Raw genomic sequence first — 19,064 nt, 5'->3', positions numbered from 1 at the left:
CTCTCAAGGGGTACCAGGTACAGATGGTTTTATATAGAAGCTTCACTTCAGCAAATAGAAAAACATACAAATTGTTTCAGATACTTGAGAAGAAAAGCTATCCTGCTTATTTTGTAAAGTACATTAGGTTCTGCTGTGATAATGTCACGTAACAAATAACACCTTAAAACTCAGTGATTAATGACACTGATTATTTCTTACTCATTTGTCTATGGATCACTATGCTACATATAATTATATCAGTCAATATAGAAAACATATTTAATAAAAAATGATAAAACAAGCAAACAAACCAGATCTCATAGCAAACTGGCATTAGAAAATAACATGAAAAGGGACAGCTTTCAAAAACCTATAGCAAGAGTACAGGTTGCAAAACTGTATGAAAAACAAAACCCCAAAAACGACCCAAAAAACAAACCTATAGCAATCATTATATTCTAGATGGAAGCTATGGACTTCCTGTTAAAAACCAAGCGCAAATCAAGAATGTTGGGCTTTAATGGCCTCTAGACAAATTGTCCTTGTGGTCCTCACCACAGTAGATTTGGAGGTTGAGGGATTAGGAAGTCTTTGACTGGTGGCTTTTACTTCTCCCATGAAGCATAAGGCAAAGTCATCAGCTGAAAGTATGGGAAGGGAAGATTAGCTGCAAAGTTCAGCAAGAGAGAAAGGTACTAACTAACCGTTCCCTAGAATGGGAGAACAAACTCTTTTGGGAATCATCCAATGATTGCCAGAAGCAGCTAAATGGCCATTGTGTTTGGTAGTCGTGAAGCTAAGGGGATACCTTTGAGCTAAAGCTTGTGATTTTTCTCACCCAATACCTAGCTGCTCAGGGGTAGAAGGCACAGTGAAATTGCTGGATTTAAGCAAGTTTGGGATTTTGCCAGATAAGTCATGCTAAGCCCCAAGGAAGCTAAGATTGTTTGAAAGATAGTATTTATAATGATGATGGACTCTCAGCCAGGTAAAGAGGACTCTGAAGACTAAAGAAGGCTGACAGATGGTGAAGAGGTGATGGGCTCACTGGATTGTAAGTCTCAATGGAGTTGCAGAGGGAACACAAAACCTCAGTGCTCTGTTGGCTAGAAGGCTAGAAGATTGTGGTGAGACAGTCTGAGGCTTGTGGTTGAGTTTCAGAAATGCCACAGTTACTGGGGCTGAAGAGGAATAGGATGACCATTGGAGTGGGGGTGGCTGAGTTGGGGTGGAAGAAAGTTGGAGTTGGAGGTAGGGAGGGCAGGGAACTGGGAGATCAGGGCGTTAGATGTGGAGGCTCCATGGATGTTACTGTTTCTTAGAATGAGGTCATGAATCGGAAACGATGAGCCAACAATTGGAATCTTCAACATGAGAGGGAAGAACAGGGAGGTCAGAAGAGGAGTAGTGGGTGCAGATGGTATGGTGAGATGGGGTCAGTGTCACAGGAGCTGGGATCTGGAAGGAAGGTGAAAGTGTAAAAAGGCTTGGGAATGTCAGTGGAGGCTAAGGAAAACAGGTCTCTGAGCTCTGGAGGGGCAGAAAGCTGCCTCCACCCAGGATGGCTTCAGGAGATGAGCAGACTTCAGAGGGGGCCTAGGGCACACAGGCTGAGGGTGTGTGGGGGTTGTCAAGGTGGGTCTGAGGTGACAGAGGCCCAATGGGAAGGCTTGAGGAGGAACAAATAGCAAGGGTTTGGATAAAGCTGGGCCCAGGAGTGATCAGAGCAGGAAGACCCTTGAGGACACATGTAATGGCTGAAGTACGTCGGGGATTAGCTAGTGGCTTGAGGAGAGCTCGGAGGAAAGAAAACATCTCAAACTACCATCTTGAATCCCTGGTTGGCAGTTTGGGGTTCTGGGGCGACGAGAGCCTTATCAGTCTAAATAAAGGCAGATGGTGGATGTTGAGCTGGTTTTGAGGGAGGTTCCCTCAGTGGCTCCTGAGGGAAGTTTCCAGAGGGAGGCAGCAGTGAGGGCAGGACAACTGCCAGGAGGTGAGTGTGGGTCACAGGCTCAGTTCACACTGCATCCCTTCAGACTGTTGTGGCTTCAGAGAGCAGCAGCCTCAGCGGGACATAAGTGTCTGGGCAGAGAGAACATCTACAGGAGATGGTTTGACCAGGAAGTGGTGGCTTGTCCCCTATTCCTGCTCATAAACAACAGGCTTCAAGTGTTCTGCTTTCTCGGATTGGACCCAGAGGAACCATCTCGGTGGGCTGCATGAACACTAGTTTCAAGGGGCCCCCGCAGGCCAAGGCTGGCTAGCGAAGACCCTAAGCAATGGTGGGTGCCAGCCCTCCGCCAGGTCCTGAAGATCAGCTGAGGGGTTTCTCCTTCCACACCCTTCTGGGGTACCTCCCTCGCGTCCCACGAGGAGCCACCCTGGGCATGGTTGGCATCTTTTCCCCACCCAGCGACCCTGTGAGGAAGGGGTGAGGGTCTCTATGTTGCCGATGCAAGCAGCTTGCTCAGTGTCCTCTAGCAAGTGGCAGATCCCTGACACCTCAGAACCTGTGCTCCTTTTGTGGCATCTCCCTGTCTCCCATTCAGTTCCTCATGCATTTAGGAGGCACCTGCCACGGCAGTCCCGCAGCTAGAAATCCAGGACACACTAGACACCTGAGGAGAGTTTCACAGCCTGCTTGTGTATCAGATCACCTTTGAAACCTACCCCCGTCGCCGCTCACCCACCTCAGATCTGATTTCATAAGTTGAGGGATGGAGCCCAAGAGTCCCCATTTTTACTTAAACAATATTCAAAAATGATAATTCTAGTTCTCACTTGTGTGGGGCCCTTTTGGGAGGAGACTGGTTTCCCTTTCTAGGCAGGCAAGAGAAGTGGGGTGGTCTAGCTTCGGTCACGGGCAGCTGGACTCTGCCTGAGGTATCCCTGCATATCTTCTATCCACCATCTCCGCCAGGGTATCTGAAACTCCACAGTCAGAGATTTCTTTCTTGGGATTGGGTTTCATCTCCAGCTAAAACGCAAATCCCTCTGGAGGAGTGGGGGGAAGCACATCAACTATTACAGGTTGAATCTGGGTAAGTTTGTCATGTCAACGCATTGGGAGAGCAAACAACAAGGAAAACGAATCCTTATTCAGGACCATTTTTTTCTTAGGTCTCAGCCCAGGCAAGTAACAGTGAGAAAACCAGACTGGGATCTGTCCTCTGGGAGCATCTAGAAGAGAAGCCAAGAGGAAAGGGGAGCAGGTCTAAAGGCAGTTCCCTGGCCTGGAGGGATAGGCCTGGCCGGGGTGGGTGGGGGGAACAAGAACACGCAGGAGATCAGAGGGTGCAGAAGCAAGGATGGCTCAATCACTAGACCAGCTATAGGAGCAGGAGGTGAGGGAGACGTGGGGAGGTGGCTCTGGAGTGGGGGCATGATGGATGAAGCTCTCCCCTTGACCTAGGGGTGTCAGGGAAGGCATCCTGGAGGATTTTGTTGACAGTGTGAAAGAAAAATCTGGTGCACCAGAGGGTGGTTACGAAATGAAAGGCACAGAGTGACAGCAAGAGCACAGGTACCTGTCTGTGCAGAGGACTATCCATTTGGGGGATGGGGCTGGCCAGGGGGTGAGGCCCAGGCCTTGCTGGGCTGTGCTGAGGCTGGGCTCTGGACATAGTCCCCATTCTTTGTTAGTTGTGCTTCCTTGCACTGCTTCAGCGGCAGTGGGAGAGGTGGGTGGAGGGCAGGACTGACGTGTCACTGCACCTGCAGACCTGGGGTACTGCCCTCACCAGGCCTTCCCTGCCCACCTCCCCGCCAAGAAATCTGCCCAGAGGCCTGCAGGGGAGGAAAAAATGATCCCTTCTACTCTTTTAGATTCTGTGTCTGGTCTATGAATTTAATTAACATAAGATGACCAGGAGGGAAAAAAAAACCAATTTAAATTACATAGGCATGTACAGTCAGGAGCCCCACAGAGATAGGAGACTCAAAAGGTGACCAGCCAGCTGCAGCTTATAGACCCTCCTGAGTAAGGAAGGGGCAGGGGCTTGGAGCTTCCGGAGGGTGAGGAGGCGACGCAGGGGAAAGGCAGAGCACGAAGGGTAAGGAAAGATAGTCGCCCAGCTCTGCAGATCAATCTCCCAGGGGAAAAGCTCTCACTGGCAGAGGTTCCCTTCCTAGCACTGAGAGGGAGACACCGGGACAAACGGCGCTTTCCTTTCTCAGCATGAATTTCCCTAGAAGAGGGTGAGTCTACTGTGTTTTCAGAGCTTCTCCTGTGTCTACACTTTCTCAGAATAAGCAGCTCAAAATGATCCGTATGCCAGAGAGGCATATTTGGGGTGGCCAGTTCTGCTCCCCTCAGGCCTCTTTCCCCTCCCGCTGCCTGTTGCACAGAACAATTTCTACAGAATAGACTGGGGTTTTAAAAGCCGTAATCAATCTGGATGGAAGGAGGGGTTATTCCCCGGGTGCGATGCCCGAGAGTCTCTAACTGCAGCCGAGGACCTGGCCTGCTCTTGCAGGGCATCTTCCTCTCAGAGGTGGCTGGGGACCATGGTGCCACTCTGGGCAAAATAAAAAGGCAGATTAAAAGAATTACAACCTTAACACACACACACACACACACACACACACACACACACACACATACACAATTGAAAAAGAAAAGCCCAAGAACAACAGGAAGCTGAACAGGAAGTTCCCATAGAAGATGAAAATATTTGAGAGTCATGCTGAGTGCAGAGGCCGAGGGCAGAGGGGATTGCAGGGATACACGGCTGCGGAGGTGGTGGGCCCTGCCACCCTGGCCTGTAGCAGGACGCCTCTGGACCCGCTGGCCAGGCCCTGCCCACTCCCAGGGGCCCCTTAATTGGCACATGCACACACAGATCTGCATACACATGACAACTTTCACATGTGCTTGCTCAGATACGCCTGTGCAAGCTCATGCACACACATGCCCGTGCCAACTAACATGTGTGCATGGTGAACCTATTGATGCACCTAAACGCAAGACAACAGATACTCAGAGACACTTTGTGTGCAAAACTGTAAAGAAAGTGAAAGTTAGACTATAGGCCCTTCGTCTCACTCACTGTGTGTGGCCGCCTCCTTCCCAGGCATCCAGGCATCTAAGGTGTTTGGGGGCTGAGAAGTTTCTCACTGGCACGCTCCGCCTCACTCCCCAGGGCAGCCCTCCATGGACAGTCTCCTAGCTCTAACCTTCAAGATCTATACATCTCAAGATCCTTTTATTCTTTTAAAAATTAGGAGGATCCCAGTGAGCCTTTATTAATGTAGGTTACATCTATCAATATGGTGGCATTGTTTTCTACTTCTACAAATCTCTTCCATGTGCAGCTTTATAGAGGATGGCTGGATTGTCACAGAAGCTTCCTCATGAAATCTCTTTTGGGTGAGGTATATGAAGATGATCCAGTATCACAGAGATATATTAGAAAAGAGAGAGCCTCATGGATCCCGTTAGGCAGCATCTGACCTGTCTCCTAATGCCCCCTGTCCCCTGATCTTCATGCCCTTGTGGAATCCCATCCACGTGGGTGTGGGCTGGACCTGGTGACTTGCTTCTGAGGAATATGTACAGCAAAAGTGGTGGGATGTCACCTTGAAGATGACATCACAAAGACTGTAGCTTCCACCTTGAGTCCCCTCTCTTGCTCTCTCGCTCGGGGGAAAGTGAGCTGTGATGGTGCAAGGTGCACTGTGGGGAGGCCCGGCCAGCAAGGAACTGAAGGAGGCCTCTGGCCAATATCCTGAGTGATGAGCTGAGGCCCGTCCACAGCTGCGGCGGTGATTTAGGAGCAGGCCCTCCCCTAGGTGAGCTGTCAGATGAGACTGCAGCCCCAGCTGCCACCTTGACTGGTTGGAGATGCTGAGGAGAAGCTTCCAGCTAAGCCATGCTTGCATTCCTGACCTACTGGGAGTTACTGTGAGGTAACGTCTGTGGTTTTAAGCTGCTCAGTTCTGAGGTGTTTGAGGACACAGCGACAGATTACTCATAGGTCAGACCTCATGGAAAGGTCTTGGAGACCACAGGAGACCTCAGACCTCACCTCCTCTAGACCCATCTATCTTTACTTGCCCTGGGAGACTTCCCCATCAGTATCTGCTGTTCTTTCACCATCCTGCTCTCATCTGATATGGGAAGATGGCTGGTAAAGGAAGCAGGCCTGCATGGGGGGCTAGGGACAGGTTACGTGCAGGTGAGGTGCGGGGCAGTGCCTGCACGTGAGGTTGCTGCTCCTGATGGTGGACTTCCGGGCATTGTGCAACTATTAAGGGGTGAATTTATTAATTCAGCTAATGATGGGAGAATGGCGGCAGGTTTCTAAATAGTGGTTTGTTCCCCTCACAGCCAGTCTCCACTCTGCCCACTGCCATCCCCGTGCCCTTTGGGGAATCAGACTGTGAGCTTGAAGCTCCTGTTCTCTGGGTGGTCTCCATCCCTAATTATCCTGTTTCCTCTACCATTTGGGTCACCACAAGGACAGCCAGAGTCCAGAACTGCTGGTGTCGCAGCTCTTTTCAGATGGAAAAGCTGAGGCAGGAAGAAATATTAGTGGTATCTAGTCAGGGACCCACCATCTATGATGGAACCCAAAAACCAATGTTCAAATGGACGAGGGATTCCTTGAACCCCCATCTACTGCATAGAACCAGAAGTGCCTGATCCCTTATAGCCTCCCAACACTGACAGTGATGCCTCACATTCTAGACTGCTTCGGGCTTTCCTCAGTGGCATGCACCATGGAGGATGGGGACCTCAGAGACCATCTGGGCATGCCTTCCTACTGCAGAGGAACCCATGGAGCCCCCGACCCAGGAGGTGATGGTACCAATCCAACGTCACCCAGCACACTGGAGGCAGTGACAGCACTGGAGTTTCCGACAAGGCTCCTACCACCCTCTCCCCTCCTCCAAATCTGATTAGAGCTTCATGTATGAGGCCTACCTCCCCCCACAGGCTGTAGGTTTGGGCAGGCTGTGCTGGGCTCATAGCACTTAGCACTCAGTAGAAGCTCAATAAATGTCTGAATGGATAAGGAGCCTGGCAAGCACTTGAGTTTGGTCCGTGGCCAGGATTAGGAAGTGAAGCTGTGGTTAGTACTAAAGGTTAGTTTCTGACAAGGTCAAGTTTAGAGGGTTAGTGTGTAGCCAGGATGAGGAAGTGAACCATAGGAAAGGACCAGGAAGTCAGGCTTTGTCGGGGGCCAACCAATCTCTGACAGGGATTAGAAGTCCGTAGGGTGGAAGTGGTGAGAGGTCAGCCTCCGTCTCTAGTTAGAGGCTCATTAGCCTCTCTGGTGCTTCTTGTAGCATCCCCGGCATCCCGAGGGCTCTGGCCTAGTCCAGAATGACCTGTATCCTGCACAGGGGATGGAGTCAGCTCGGGTGCCAGGACAGAGGGGCTGGTGAGAGGCACCGAGGATCTCACTCTCCGGGCTGGGGGCTGGGTGGCCTTGTGTCTGTGCTCAGCAACTGGCCAGGGACACAGACCCTTCTCGAAGAGACTTCAGACCCTTGGAGGCATTTCCTGTTTTCCAGTGAACTGAAAACTGGCTTCCTGCTTAGAATAGTCCATAGGGAGGGGTTCTTTGGCTGGTGGTGGGAGGGGTGTCTGTGGGTGGAGGATGCAGGCTGTGCCGGCCTCAAGGACCAGCTCTCCGGGCCCTGCTGGGAGGAGGTGGCATGGGGAAGAGGGGTGGGGCAGGAGAGAAGGAATTCCCAGAGGCCTCTGCCTGTTTCCTGGCCAGGCCTCAGCGCTCACATTCAAAGCTTTTTGAGAGAGCAACACAAATTGAATTCCACCAAACAATTGTATGTTTTCACACGGAGGTGACATTTCTCTGGGAAAAAAAGCAAAAAGCCTGCAGGACCTGTGTGGGGGCAGTGACCAGGTGCCCCATGGGTAGAGCCGGGCCTTTGGCACCAACTAGATGCAGATACAAATCGCAGGCTTGGGTCTGGCGTCTGCAGGGGCCTGCTTGTGTGGTTTGGACGACTTCCTGACCTCTCTGAGCCTCAGAGCCCTCATTCCTCAAGCTGGGGACCTAAACAGCACCTCCCCGGGGGCACAGTGCCCGCCTGGCCCTTGGCAGGCACACCGGAAGCCAGCCTCCCTCCCTCCAACAGAGCACAGCCATGAGAGGGGTGCTTGGGCGACAGGGCGAGCCATATCTGTTCCCACAGCAATCCAGTTTGCTCCCCTGCAGCCCAAATGCTCCCAGCTGCTGCTGCTGCCTCTTCCCAGATCCCCGCACCCTCCCCGCACCTCCTTTCCACACCTGCAGGTGCACCAACTCCCCACCCAGCTCCAGGAGCTCCTCATTGCCTCAGTGGGTGGTGATAGGATTTGGGAGGACAGACCTTCCTCCTTAGCCCCACCCACCTTGCCTTTGGCTGCGTTTATCCCTACCAGGCTAGACTCCTCCCCTGCCGAGGATCACCCAGGAGACCCCCACTCTACCCAGAGTCCACACAAGATTAAACACCTCCATGCACATCTTGGGTGGGCCATTTCGGCAAGGACATTAGCATGGACCACGGTTATTAAGGAGGGCTGGCCAGGACAAGGTCTTCTGATCCTACCCCCACGGTGGGCCCAAACTCACGGGGCGCTAAGTGGGAGGGCTGTAGGGGAAGACGGGGGAGGGGTGTCCAGCTTCACCCCTGCTTTGGTTTCATCCGCTGCCTTTTGTGTTACCACTATCACCTCTTAAGGAGCAGAACCCACTAGGATGGGTCCTCAGGAGTGGATCCCCTTAGTGTAGCTGGAAGCCCTGGAGGTGGTAAGCACTAAGTCACGGAGGCTTATGCAGGTGTTTTGTCTTTTTTTTTAAGTAATCTTTTAAGTTTTTTTTTAATTTAATTTTTTTAAAGATTTTATTTATTTATTCATGAGAGAGAGAGAGAGAGAGAGGCAGAGACAGAGGCAGAGGGAGAAGCAGGTTCCATGCAGGGAGCCTGATGTGGGACTCGACCCCAGGTCTCCAGGATCAGGCCCTGGGCTGAAGGTGGCGCTAAACCACTGGGCCACGGGGGCTGCCCTATGGAGGTGTTTTGGTCAAGGGACGTCGGGACAAGCACATACTACTAACAGTACCTGGGCTTTAACTTAAAAAAAAAATTAGCCCTACAATCTGGACCTCCATTCGTACTCTTGCTTCAAACGTTAGCGGAGGCCTTGACCTTCTTACACATTATACGATACACTTAATGGTCACATTTATTGCTTATAGCCTGTCAAGGCTCCGCCCCCACATAAATTCTGTGTCAGGGCACCAATTTTCTTTTCTTTTTTTTTAAATATTTTATTTATCTATTCTTGAGAGACACACACAGAGAGACAGAGACAGAGAGAGAGAGACAGAGACATAGGTAGAGGGAGAAGCAGGCTCTGTGCAGGGAACCTGATGTGGGACTTGATCCTGGGACTCTAGGATCATGCCCTGGGCCGAAGGCAGGCACCAAACCGCTGAGCCACCCAGGGATCCCCCCAGGGCACTAATTTTCATCTGTTTGGTTTGCAGATGTTCTAGATGAATGGCTGGCACGTGGTAGGAACTCTATGAGTATTTGTGGAATACATTTGTGGAATAAATGAGTAAACGAACAGTGCTGTGTTATCCGACCTGGCCTGTCACTGGGTCTGACAGTTTGGGCCATCATCGGTAGAATGGGCTTATTACAACAGAACAGTTTCACAGAGTCGTAAGGACTAAGTAAGTTACATAATTTCTGACTTCTCAGTTTTCTTCTCTGTAAAAGGGGGATAAATGGAGTATTAATTACCATATAAATGATCAACCATCTAAATCATGTGATTTTTGTGAGGCTTAAATGGGTTACTTACGTTTAGTACCTAACACGATGTCTGGAACAAAGAAGGATGATGCATGTTAAATTTAAATATTTAACAACCCAAAGAAGGAAGCATAAATGGTGAGATTCTGGAACCGGTACCCAGCAAAGGGCCCCCTCAGAGCCTAGAGGGCAGTGGGTGGCCAACTGCTCCCCCGTGCAGAAGGCCTGAGAAGCAGTAAGGTTTATAACAGTTTACTCTGCATTTGGGTTCTAGAACTGAGGCTGACCTGACCTCAGTCCTCAGGCAGCCGTGACCGGATCTGATCAGGGTGGGCAGGGAAATATGATCTCTCCTGTCATCCATAAAGACAGCCTTCTACTGAGGGCAGGGCAGGGCAGGGCTCTCTGAGAGACTGTCCCACCTACAGAGACCGTCAAGCCACTTGGAAGGATTCCAGCGACCCTGACAATCTCATGTTGAAAAATGAAGTTGCAGCATTGCCCTGGGACTCCAGTCCCCCACCTGGGTCCTTCTATGCTACTCCAAGCTGAGTGTGGGTCTGGTATTTTTGCCGTAAGCATCTTTGTCATTGACATCTTTGCTGCAAGCATTTTTTGCCACATGACTAGTGAGCCATAAGACAATTTTGCTGTAAAAGATTAAAAAAAAATAACGGGTAGATGGTTTAGTTTTGTTTCTTCATTAATGCAATGTGCCCATTTTTATATTATTATTACTTTTTAAAAGATTTATTTATTTATTCTTGAGGGACACGGAGAGAAAGATAGGCAGAGACGTAGGCAGAGGGAGAAGCAGGCTCCATGCAGGGAGCCCAGTGTGGGACTCGATCCCAGGACCCTGGGATCACGCCCTGAGCCAAAGGCAGACGCTCAACCACCGAGCCACCCTGGTGACCCTATTTTTATATTCTATAAATCTTTGCCTTCATGATGGTCTATACAGCTACACAGAGTGTTGAACCCACATTTCCCATAGATCTTTGGGTCTCTGGCAACGGGCACATGACAATACGCCAGGAGCAAAGCGGTGTAAAAGGCCTTCACAGCTCTACACAAAGCTCAGTTATAAAGATGGATCCTAGTACTTGGAAACACATACCTCTCTCAGCGAAGGAAGACATTGCAGTGAAGAAAGAAAAAGTGAGACGCCCAATTAGGAGACAAACCTACCAGTGCGTGCACACACATATAGCATCCTAATATTAGGATGGAAAGGCTTTGAAGACAAGTACTTTTGTACAATCCACAAAATAAAATAAGTTATGTGAACAGTGTTGCCATGAATCTACACTATACATTTTGAATGTATTCAAATATTCTGAATTTCACAGAAAAGTCTTTTTAATGTTTTTATTCACGTTTCACTTTTTATGATGTCCTCTTTCATGAAAGTCTCTCTTGTATTTTTCATGATGTTTCTTTTACAGGAAAATTGCCTCATGGCTAAGTAAGTTATGGGGTGAAGATGCTCGCAGCAAAGTTGCTGACTACCAAGCTGCCTGAACTAGCTGACTGGCCACCTGGAAGGCCCTTTTCTGCCTTTTGTCTGCCCACAGCCTCGTCATCCTTCAGTGCCCTCACCATTGCCTCCTCCAGGAAGCCTGCCTAGATAACACAAACCTAAACCTTTCTCTGGACTTCCCTGGAGTCATCTACAGAGCTTATATTTGTCTCTCGTTTGCCTTATGCTGCTCTTCTGCATAGGCCGAGCCCATCTTCCACTGGTTGTAGGTTCCCTGAGCGCCAAGACCTTGTCTTCAGTTATCCCCCCTGCTCCTTCTCTGCCCCAGCGACAGTTCTTCACTGGTGGGGTGGGGTGTGTTGGTGCCCCAGGAGAGCCGAGGGCAGGCCACCTGGACGATGAGGGAAAAACCAAGCGGAGTGAGGACAGGACAGCAGTCATCAGCAGACCAGGCCACACTGCCGCAGTGCAGGCTGGGCTGTGACCAGAGCGCCTTGGGGAAGAGAAAGGATAGCGACAGTTCTAGATTCTGTGCTTTGGAACCTTTTATCTCACTGCTCTTTTGCAAGAGGACTTTGAGGTAGTAGGTCTTGTTATCACCATTTGATGACTGTGGAAACAGGTTTGGAAAGGCACGGTTGCCTGCCCAAGCGGAAGACGCTACAGCTGACCCTCTCGAGGTGGGCTCCCTGAACTGGTTTTTGTGATGCGTTTCCCTGGGTTCTTTTTGGTGATCTCAGTAGCTGCCAAAGGGGGAGGCTTAGTGGCTCCTTAACGACCTCGCAGACCCTGTTCTGAGACACATGGACATTTTATTAGCAAGCAGGCATAGAAGAGTCTTGTGGCCGTTCAGCAAGTTCCATGAAGTTCCAGCTCTGTCAGCCAGGGTGTTTCCAATAGTGCCTTGAAGAAGTGGTCCCCCCAGGTCAAATGCGACCCTGTGCCAGCCACACACTAGGTTGCTGTAGGAGTTAGGTAACCAAGGCTCCGCTAGGACAGCCAGGGGACACAGGCAGCTTACGGGACCCACCTGGGGTGCCATCCCCTATGGTGAAAGACAAAAGTCATCCTAGGGGGGGTTTGGCATGTAACAATTTTTTATCGACATATCATACACTTAGAAGTACACCAATCCGAAGGGTACAGCTCAGTGAATTATCACAAAGTGATCAGAGCTGTTTGGCAGCTCCCACTCAGAAAAACACAATTTAACCTGCATCCCAGAAGGTCTTTGGTGGCCCCTCCTACTCACTATGACCCCTGCCCACAAGGGCAACCACTAGCCTGAATTCTAGCAGCACAGATGATCTGTTTTGCTACTCTATGCAAATGGAATCATACAGTCTGCCTTCCTTTGTGCCTGGCTTCGTAAACTCTACATTATGTCGCCAGATTCATCTACGTTGCTGCACGTAGTTATAAATGATTCATGGCTCTCCAGAGTTCAACTGTGCAAATACTCCACAATTGATTTCTTATTCTATAGTTGATAGACTTTTCTGTTGAGTCAAGGGTAGTCATGTTTGGCTTTAGTAGTCTTTTTAGTAGCAAAAAATTTTCAAAGCAGTTGTAGCATTTTATACTCAAACCAGAAACACCGAAAGTTCCAACTGTTCCACATCCTTACTGAAACTTGAAAATGTCTGCCTTTTTTTTAAAGATTTTATTTATTTACTCATGACACACACACACACACACACACACACAGAGAGAGAGAGAGAGAGAAAGAGAGAGAGAGAGAGGCAGAGACACCGGCAGAGGGAGAAGCAGGCCCCATGCAGGGAGCCCGACGTGGGACTCGATCCCAGGTCTCCAGGATCACACCCCGGGCTGAAGGCAGGTGCTAAACCGCTGGGCCACTGGGGCTGCCCAATGTCTGCCTTTTGATTTAGTTATTCTGGCAGGCGTAAGTTGGCATTGCACGGATTTAAATTTGCACTGCCAGGATCAGTAGGGAAGTAGAAGGCTATTTCTTACATTGTGTTTCTTGTTTTTAAATGTGGAGATTTGTCCTTAAATATCTTTGCCCATCTGTTATCTCAAATATCACCAACGTCACCTTTCTAACATTCTTTATGCTAGTTAACAAGCCACCATTTTCCTTGAGAAAATATTTTCCTGGAATCCTTTATGCTAGTGACAAAACCTCCAGGTGTTGATGGGAGATAAGAGAGAGCAGAAGCACTTGTAGCAGGCTTCTGAAAACCAAAATAGAACAACAACAAAAAAAAGAGAACCACCACTATTTGATCAGCTGTCCATCCCTGGAGGAGATACTGACTGGCACAGCTGTCCCATCCTTCAGGTATTGCTTACAACCAATGTACCATAAGTGTAGTATCATCGCTGAGGCTAAAGGGCTGTTAAGTAAGAAACAGATTTCATAATATGGCGTCTAAGTCTTCTTTCCACTCCATCTCTGCCATCGCAAGCACTATGACAACGCATGTCACGTGGCTCAGTCATCTTATCCCATGGGGATCTTCAGGCTGCTGCTAACCCAAGCACTGGACTCTCTTCAGGTACAAGGAAATGGAGAAGGAGCAATGTGCTCATTGATTCTATGAGGAATCTCTTTGGCAGTTTCTCAGTTCAAGGGCAAAGCCACTCAAACAGGCTTCCCTGAAGTAGCTCTAGAAGTCATCTAAGCCTTGCCAGGAACCTGTGTCCACGGCTTCCAGGGACAGATCTACCAGTGCGTGGCTTTCTCTCCTGGAACGTGGCTGGGGGTGGGGACAGAGGTTCCAAACCAGGGATGCTGATCAGCAATTGACCTTTCTTATAGCTTCAATGTGATTTATGGAGTAGATAGATTTGGGAGGATGAGTTTCTTCACCTCCAGGACTTTGGAGCTGTCTCTTATGGGTCACCAGGCAAGGAAGGCGTAGGCTGGCCAGATTTCATTCAGTGACATGCTTGGAGAAGACTTCTGACTTTCCTAGAATAGTTCCTTTTATTTAAATTAATCAGACAAGCTGGCAAGATGTCTGCTTTTCCTTGGTCACTTACCTAGACACTTGCCTGAATCAGGGAGGAAAACATATATATATATAACTTTCTTGTTGAGCAAGTCTGGAGATCCCTGCTACATTTCCAGGCAGGCAGGAGACATTGCAGAGGGGAAACTGAGAGTACATTCAGGATGACATACCACAGTCATTGGCAGGCTTATGAGGAATCACTTTTGAGGGCTGAAATGGTGGCAGGTTGACCATCCCTTCACTGGAGGACGACAAACAGCAAAACCGCAATCACTTCCATGACTCTTAAAGAAGACAAAGCTTGGGCTAGTTGGCAATTTTCAGTGTACTCAAGAGTGTACTTTTGAGTTCAAATATTCTTGAAAACTCTGTGTTGGAGAAAGAAGAGGAGGAGGCTTGTAGATGCAGCAGCACAACAGGAGTGGAGTGTCAGAAAGGCACAAAGGAGGAACCGGAGAGCCCAGGAGCCACCATGATGACCACAGACACTGGCCAAGCAAGGGAGGCAGGCCTGAGCTAACACCCGGAGCCCCAGGGGTCAGCTGTGCTCCAGGCCCAGCCTGCAAGGGGTTCCAGTCTAGGAGGAGTTTCCTGGACACCAAAGGCCTGAGTTCTTCAAGCTTGACAAGGCTTGAATGGGCACTGGCTTCAGTGTTTGCTTCTCTAGAAAGACAAAAAAATGAGGGTGCTGCCTGCTTTACTTGTCTGTTTTCCAGCACTCCCAGGCAGATGGGGGTGGTTTTGCTCCACACCCAGACGGCCCAGAGCCGCATCTGATCTACTCAGGCCCCCTCCATCCCTGGGGTGGTAGACCAGAAGCTTAGAGGCAAGGCTGGGGCGAGCCATTATGGCCACTTGTACCCTTTGTGCATCTTCAAAGGGCAAGGGGAAAGCTGAAACCATGTCTAGGTTTTGGAATCTGGAATCTCTAGCGTACAGAGGGCACAAAAATCCATTGGTGCCACCCTGCCCCCTCACAAAGGAGATAAAAATGCTCACTGGAGCCCAGATATAAGATTTAACGCCATTGTATTTATTAGGTTCTGAAACAATACACATTCACATCCTTTTGAATACAGTACATTTGGCACAATAATGTTTACAATGAAATAACACTAATGAATGGCAAGAGATTAAAATTACATCCAGAAAGGAAAAAAAATGTACAAATAAAGCATCACAATACAAAAAAAAAACCCTAAGATTGAATACATTTTATATTTAGCCAGAATTATTTTGCACATAATTTAAAAAGAGGTAATTTTTTAGCCTTTTTTTTTTTAAAGCAAGAATGCATTTTTTTTCACCTTTGGAGGAAAAAAATGATGTTTCCACTTCACAAAGTCCATAATGAGAGAACACAGGAGAACAGCTATCCTTCATATATTTTTTTGGCATTTTTTTTTTTGCACTCAAGAGCTGGATAGATTAGAAAGAAATGTAACAGTGCGTCCGCTTCCTAACCCTTGTGAAAACTGAAAGGAAACAATGAATACTCAAGGAACACACAAGCTTTTTTCTATAGACGACATGGGATTTGAACCTGCCCGTGTGAGAACTTGATCAGCTCTGGCCCCGAGCAGGAGGTGTCCCAGCCAGCCCAGCTTTGGTGCCGAAAGGGGGCATCTCTGGGCCAGGCACCCCGCGAATGAATGCCTGGAGCTGCCGGGTGGAATGTATTGTTTGACTTTCCAGCAAAAATGCCAGTTGTCCTGTAGGAAGGGCCCAAGCGCTGCTGACAAGGGAACACCCCCGAGGCCTTGATGCAGGCCGCTTGGCATTGCAGTTAGAGCTTGCTTGGTTGTTCCAAGTTCCTCATGGTGAAGGAAGCAGAGGAAAAACAGAGCAGTAGTGATGCATGAGTATGACGGGCAGTATTGTCATGTCTTCTTAAAAAATGAGATGATGCCACCATGAAGATGTTTCTGTGCTTGTACTCAACTCCAGAAGATAGTCTCTCCCCAGTATGTCAAGTTACCGAAGATAAATTAAGTTAATCTACTGTTCTTCATCACTTCACTGGTACGCCAAACACACAGATTGATATAGTATAATATTTGAAATTATCATAGGAACAGATAATAATTACACCTGAGTTTTTAAAAAATTAAAATCAAAAGAGAACTGAATGTCATCGTTAGTAACAAAGGCTATGACCAGCCAGATGCAAATATGGACACCAGCTTTCTATGGGCTCGAGCCAGTCACCGTCCAAGCTTTGAAACCACCATCAGAAACATTCCTTTCTCTTCCCCATCTCTATCAGGGCATAATAGAGCACAGGAGAACCAGATGTGAGATTTAATTAGCTTAATATATGTTTACATCTTTTGAAATAACCCAAAATGAAATAAACAACATAAAGGACTCCTCCCCACCCTCCAGAAAGAAAGAAACACACCTTATCTCTCGGTAACTTGAACCAATACGCTTACAGAGTATTGCACCTGGACATTATTATAATTATTCTTTCATAGACTAAAGTTTTATAATATGCCTGAACATGCAGCAGTTGATACCTCTAAATTCAATGAATTAATTCCACAGGCCTTGCAGCAAACACTATATACAAAAAATCTCAAATGTACAAAGGGCAAAAAGCTTCATTAGTGCCACTTTGCCACTCACAAGTATATATATTTAGGGGCAGCTGGGAAATCCACGTGCAACAGTTGGAATGGATTCCATTCCCTGCTAAATCAGTTCAGTAAAATAGATAATCAAATGACCTCTGGGAAACATATACACAAAGCCACAGAGAACCCTTGGAAATCAAAGAATGTAACACTGTTAGCATATCTACAGGAGGTAACATCACATCCATTAAATAGTGTCCACATGAGTTGCCACCGCTGGTCGCACAGAAACACGACTCCAAGTACATCGGGCCACATTGTCAGTTTTCAGACAAGTTGCTCTTCTGTCTCTGGACACCCTCCACATAACCCATGTTTAGCCTCATTCTGCTTGTCTCAAAAGCAGATATTTCATATTTCACTTTACACGTGTAATGTCTTAAAAACCACGACACAGTAGTACTACCATTTTCGTAGAAGTGCGCAAAAAGAACACACCGTTGCGGGAAATAAATAGAGCGTATGCTGGGAGCATAGAATGAAACTGGAAGGAGAATTTGGGAGTGAGTTTCACTAGAACCTCAGGGTCTGGGCCATCGCTGGGGTGGCCTCTGTGTTTAGGCAGAACTTGAAGAATGAGGAACACTACTAGTTTCCTTCTCTCTCAATTCTTCCGGCCCCCAAGTGCCATGAAAGCATTAATAGCATGAACCTTGGACAGTTGGTTTCTCATTGTATATTAGCCCTTTAATATCTACCTGCATTAATATTGGAATTTATATCTTTTGGCCAATCAGAAAGCCAATTCACGAATAGATTTTTCAAATGTTAATCGAGTTCAAAAGCAAATTTCTTTTTCTACAAAGAGTGGTTTCTTCCATGAGATCCGTGCTCTCACAACTTTGGCATGGCCCAAAGCTAAGACCAGAGCAAGCAAGAACGAGCCATTCCAAGGTAGCCAACCCGTGCACCTCGAGGCCTGTCTCCTTCACAGCAGGTCCCGACGGCACCCACCCCCCAAGCTGGAGAAGCACACGTCTCTCCCGGACAGAAGGGTGGCAGGCGGGGGAAGGAAGGACGGAGAAGTGAGAGTTGTCGGGACCCTCGATCCAATTGCAGAGCCAGGGTCTTCTTATTTGCTTGTTTTTTTCATGTGGGTTGCTCTTTGAAGTAAAAGAACTGAAGTTGTGTCACTGCTGGGGGCCCCCGAGGAATGGAGACAGGCTTGCCGATGGACCAAACACGCGGTGTGTCCAGCTGGCTACCGACCCTGCGCACTTCTGCACTACCGGTGAGATAAGAACCAAGAGTTCCTCTGGTCCCCGGGTAGAAGAGGGAGGAGCCAGCCTGGGGTAAGGGAACGCAATAAATAGAGGGCAGACGAGGGACTTGGGCTCTGGAGAACAGGTGAAGCAGTTCAAGGCCTTCTGAGCCTCCAGAAACAGGACTCTCCTCGGCACCCCTTCCTGCAGCATCACCAAAGTCCACCTGGAGCAGCTTCTTAGGGCATCAGGTCTTCACCAAAGTAGGAGAAGCCTTTGAATTCCTCCTGGTTGATCTGCTTCACAATTGCTTCATCCACAAGCGTGAGTACTGGCTCTTCCCGGGTAAAGTCTTGGTCAAAGTTATTGACGTCTCTTTTGGTTTTCTGTGAGAAGAAAAGAGAAAGCACTGACTCCAGGCTGACCTTCCTCCCCACGGCCCCCCACGGGGAGTGGGCATCACACTGACCAGCCTCTCACCAAAGCAGGCCGCTAGCTACCGAGAGCAGACGCAGGGCTGCTCCGATGAGGTCACGATGGATGGCCCCAGGACCAGGAGGTGGCAGAGGACTTGGAAAGGAAGAATGAGTCCAGGTGAGAGGGAAGAAGGGGTGAGACGGGATGATGGAAAAGCAGGGAAGTGGGATTCCCACAGACTGTTGTGTGGGGGGTAGCGTGCATGTGTCTGGGAGAGTGGGATGCGTAGTTCTGATCTCACACTTCCCCTCCTAGTCTAACCCTCTGGCTCCATCGAGACCTCCATCTCTGTGACCCAGGGAACAAACTCGAATCTCCCTCCCACAGAGTCTCCAAGGCTCTTTCTTCTCTAGAGGTAGACCTCCATAAACTTCCCAGGTCTGCTCCATGTGACATCCTCTCTGTAAGGAGGAGGATGGGGGGGGGGGGGGCGGGAGGCCATCTTCTGGGAGGCCTGCCTCCATCCCTACCTGCACCCACTAAGAGCCTTATTTTCCACTCTTACATTATTTCTATGATTACG

General features: G+C 48.8%; 1 protein-coding gene and 1 long non-coding RNA gene across 2 annotated transcripts in view; one reads left to right on the top strand and one right to left on the bottom strand.

Annotated features, from left to right (window-relative positions):
* The first annotated feature begins 1,376 nt into the window (after positions 1 to 1,376).
* Positions 1,377 to 12,994, top strand: LOC111097735. Its single transcript, XR_005365868.1, has 4 exons — positions 1,377 to 5,892; positions 6,674 to 6,784; positions 9,489 to 9,680; positions 11,211 to 12,994. It is a non-coding gene; the product is annotated as an uncharacterized LOC111097735 (long non-coding RNA).
* A 2,244-nt stretch (positions 12,995 to 15,238) lies between these two features.
* Positions 15,239 to 19,064, bottom strand: part of PRKCE (protein kinase C epsilon) — a 487,576-nt gene continuing 483,750 nt past the window's right edge. The window contains exon 15 of the mRNA XM_038551201.1: positions 15,239 to 18,450. Within this exon, the coding sequence (XP_038407129.1) occupies positions 18,304 to 18,450 (147 nt within the window). The 3' untranslated portion in view covers positions 15,239 to 18,303. The remainder of the gene's footprint in view (positions 18,451 to 19,064) is intronic.

The sequence above is a fragment of the Canis lupus genome, chromosome 10 (genome assembly GCF_011100685.1).
Source record: "Canis lupus familiaris isolate Mischka breed German Shepherd chromosome 10, alternate assembly UU_Cfam_GSD_1.0, whole genome shotgun sequence".
Taxonomy (NCBI): domain Eukaryota; kingdom Metazoa; phylum Chordata; class Mammalia; order Carnivora; family Canidae; genus Canis; species Canis lupus.
Note: the sequence above shows the minus strand (reverse complement) of the source record. Positions and strands in the feature narration are given on the sequence as shown.